Source organism: Triticum dicoccoides, chromosome 1A (assembly GCF_002162155.2).
Source record: "Triticum dicoccoides isolate Atlit2015 ecotype Zavitan chromosome 1A, WEW_v2.0, whole genome shotgun sequence".
In the NCBI taxonomy this organism is placed as follows: domain Eukaryota; kingdom Viridiplantae; phylum Streptophyta; class Magnoliopsida; order Poales; family Poaceae; genus Triticum; species Triticum dicoccoides.
The window spans coordinates 395,606,808-395,610,241 of record NC_041380.1 but is presented as its reverse complement, the minus strand read 5'-3'; the positions used below and the strand labels follow the sequence as shown (position 1 = coordinate 395,610,241).

Below are 3,434 nucleotides of genomic sequence, written 5' to 3'. Positions count from 1 at the left end.
GGGGAGGCTGAGTGGTTCTGGAAGAGGGACAATGAGCACAAGTCGAAGGACGAGGCAAGGGCTTCACGGGTGATGAAGGTGGAGCCCACGATGAGGATTCCGACATTGACTGAGAGGGTCTATGTTGTCTATTTAAGTTCGAATGTTTGTATATATAAAATTGTTTGAAAGTTTGTATGTTAATGTTTGGAAGTTTGTAGTGATGAAGTATGCAATGTGATCAACTTGTTTGGATGTTTTTTTTCAAAAAAGAAACTTGTTTGGATGTTTTAGCATGTTTGAGTGAAAAAATACACAGGAGGTGCTCCACTCTCCTATGTGAATATTAATTTCAAAAAGTACCATGCAAATTAAAAAAATTATAATTTGGGATATCAAACCTGGGTGCCCGAACTAATCCCGTGTGAAGTTTTGTGGAAAAATATCTGAAAATGTATCTGTGATGAAGAAAATACAGTTCAACCTACGATCCATCCAAATAATTTTCTTTTATACATAGGACTTTTTTGTCTTTTTACTGAGAATTAAAAGCTGTCTTTTTTCTGGTTTGTTTTGAACTTAATACTCATAAAGGGAGGGTGGAGAACCCGAGTGCTCCAAATCCTCTAAAACATTTTGAAGACCAATTTTTGAGTGATCTAAAAGTCACTTCTTAATGCCCTAAATTTTACTGCAACAACATTTTGTGCCCTAAGATAAGGCAGATGCTCTTATGTTGGTTGCCCGCATAAATTACGTAAATAGTTGCAAAGCAACACCGGATGCCCATTTCTGGAATATACCCCACCTATCATGCTTTTATTTTTAGAGCATCTACAACCGAACTCATCAAAATGACTGGGGAGAGAAAGAAAAAAGTTGACCTAATCGAACCCCTCAAAGCCTCCTTAAATATCTATATTGTCCAGCACTACTCGTATTGATCTCATATATGAGATGAGTATAAATGGAGTATATGAGATGAGTATAAATAGTGTATATGAGAGAGTATAAGTGGTGCCCGGACATGTCCAACACATAGGATTTGGCCCTCCAAGGAGCATCTTTTTTCATTCTTTATTAATTCTTTTCTCTGCTTCACCAATCACATGCACATGATATTCTTCACTAATCACATGGATGTGACCAGATGTATAGGGGAAAAATGAGGGACATGGCTGCCTGAAACAACAAATAAGGAGTCAAAACAGACACGGCCGGACACTGACCTAGCACGTCCACAAACATCTGAGTCAAATTTGCCCTGTCCAACAGTAGATGCCCTTAATCTTTGAAAACATTAAAATATGGCTTCCACTAGTTTTCACCATAATGTCAACATAGCATTTACCAACTTCTATTGCGACCCATTAGCATTCTACTTGAATGAGTTAAACCGTGGAGTACAAATATAATCTTTTACCATGACAAATAAATTTGGTTAAGTGTACCGTACAAAACAGCAGTACAAGTGAAGCTACCCCACATCATCAGCACCAAGCACTTATAATCCAGCCGTGCCAAGTTCAGTAGGTTGGCTGCCGGCAAACTATCTCGACAAGTGACTCCACAGGTGAACTCATCCACGATGGCTCGGGCACTTTCCACCTGTCACTGAGTATAATTGTTCAAAAGAGGCCTATTTATGGATAAATTTATGTAGCACAGAAAATAGTGTTAAGTCATGTAAACACACCTTTTTTCATCAGCATTGCCAATAATAGGCAAGGCATCCTCAGGCCTACAAGTACATTAAAAGATGTTTCAACATAAAGTAACTGAATTAGCTTACCCTATGATATATGGGAGCTTGACGGTGTCTAAAATTACAAATATCTTAGTATGTCAACTAAGCACAAGAAAAGTGCGAAGAGCGGTACAGGAAAACGCAAGCTGGTGAGGGGCTTCTAACATCAGCAAGATTTGTTGCTCACGGCCTGAAGCATGGTGCCACTAAGTATAGCTCCATAGGTTGGCCTCTGGCTAACTACAGTGCATATATGCTTTCATATAGAGCGCATGCACATACTCTATATTGGAACAAGATGAGGCCCAGAAAATGTTCTGATTCGAGCGAGTGCAAGCAGAAAGCCTCCAAACTATAATGAACTAAAACTTTACTAGGAAAGATATGCCGTCAAAAGAAATTGCACGCAATATACAAAAGATATGAAGGTATAGAAAGCGCACCATTGTCCAATAAACTCCCCCAAGACCTTCGAAAGTACACTCGCTGGTAAAAAAGGAGTTCTTTTCTCGCCATAGAAGTTCATACCAACAAAATTCCCACAAGTGTCAATAAGAGGGCCCCCAATCCCAGCCTACCAAAAGGGTGACAACAGGCAAGGGTTACATAGGAAAAGAAAAAGATATTTGTAATAACTTAGATATGTAGTTTGACAAGGTGAAGATACTCGTATTAGTGATTTTCCAGCTGGATATCTGAAATTGCAAGTCTGACACATAATACCTTAGTGATGTTACAAGTGGATATCCGATCTTCATCGCAATCCGATGTGCCAGATTTTTCAGTCACCATTAATCTGCGTTTGTGGCCATTAATCTGCGTTTGTCAAAGAGACACCCTACAGCCCTTACAGGAGTACCAGTGGTAACAGGAGGCTGCTGGAGTTCTATTGTACGCGGCGGGATCGTCTCGTCAATGTTAACAAGAGCAATATTGTAATCAAAGTTACAATATGTCAATTTTCCTCTGGCTCGACGTTTATTTAGAAGGCGTACTTCAATCTGCATTATAAGATCATAGTTAAGCATTATATTACATGAACAAAGAAAAACTAGTGAATAGCAGGAACAACCTGCAAGTTATTATGCCTATAAATACACCTGTGCAAGCAAAAAACCTTGCATTTCCTACACCAAGCACAATATCAATTATTAATTATTGATCAAATAAAATCATGGAAATGTAATCAGTGTATGACAGTACAATCACCATTGAAAGAAGCAAGTGGGACAACACTTTCAGACATTTTTGAGGCAACGTCTTTTCCGAGTTTAGTCCATGTATCTTTGACAAAATTCTCTTCAAAAGTATTGACCATATACATGTTTGCTGTTCAAAACAAGCATAAAGTGCTTGAATTAACTTCTAAAATGTGAAATATGAGGGCGTACTCAGCAGAATTCACAGCAATAACTGACCTTGTAACAGATCTGGCAAGGGGTAACCATAGGATTTTGCGGTTTCTTTTACATATTTTTCATGGTCTGACGCAACAAAAAGCAATTAGTGAGCATCCCAGTACTAAGATGATAAATTGCTATCAAGAACTAAACTCGTAGCATATCTGCTGAAGAGTCAGCAGATAATGAACACTAGGAAGCCTTCAAATATGGTGACTACTCAAAAAATAATTCCAATTAGCTAAATACATGTGCTTTCGGCTCCCTGATGCCCCCCCCCCCCTCCCCGATTTGCACGTCATGTAAAT

At 38.8% G+C, this 3,434-nt stretch overlaps 1 protein-coding gene across 6 annotated transcripts in view; it reads right to left on the bottom strand.

Moving 5' to 3' along the window:
- Positions 1–1,243: 1,243 nt before the first annotated feature.
- Positions 1,244–3,434, bottom strand: part of LOC119275592 — an 8,363-nt gene continuing 6,172 nt past the window's right edge. For 2 of the 6 annotated variants that reach the window (XM_037556465.1, XM_037556472.1), the window contains 7 exons: positions 3,145–3,210; positions 2,936–3,055; positions 2,799–2,853; positions 2,450–2,727; positions 2,170–2,300; positions 1,676–1,720; positions 1,244–1,587 (listed from right to left, as the gene is read on the bottom strand). In XM_037556465.1, the coding sequence (XP_037412362.1) occupies positions 2,709–2,727; positions 2,799–2,853; positions 2,936–3,055; positions 3,145–3,210 (260 nt within the window). In that variant the 3' untranslated portion in view covers positions 1,244–1,587; positions 1,676–1,720; positions 2,170–2,300; positions 2,450–2,708. Of the gene's footprint in view, positions 1,594–1,675; positions 1,721–2,169; positions 2,301–2,449; positions 2,728–2,798; positions 2,854–2,935; positions 3,056–3,144; positions 3,211–3,434 lie in introns of all 6 variants that reach the window. The other 4 variants (XM_037556475.1, XM_037556479.1, XM_037556495.1 and 1 more) reach the window with 4 other exon arrangements.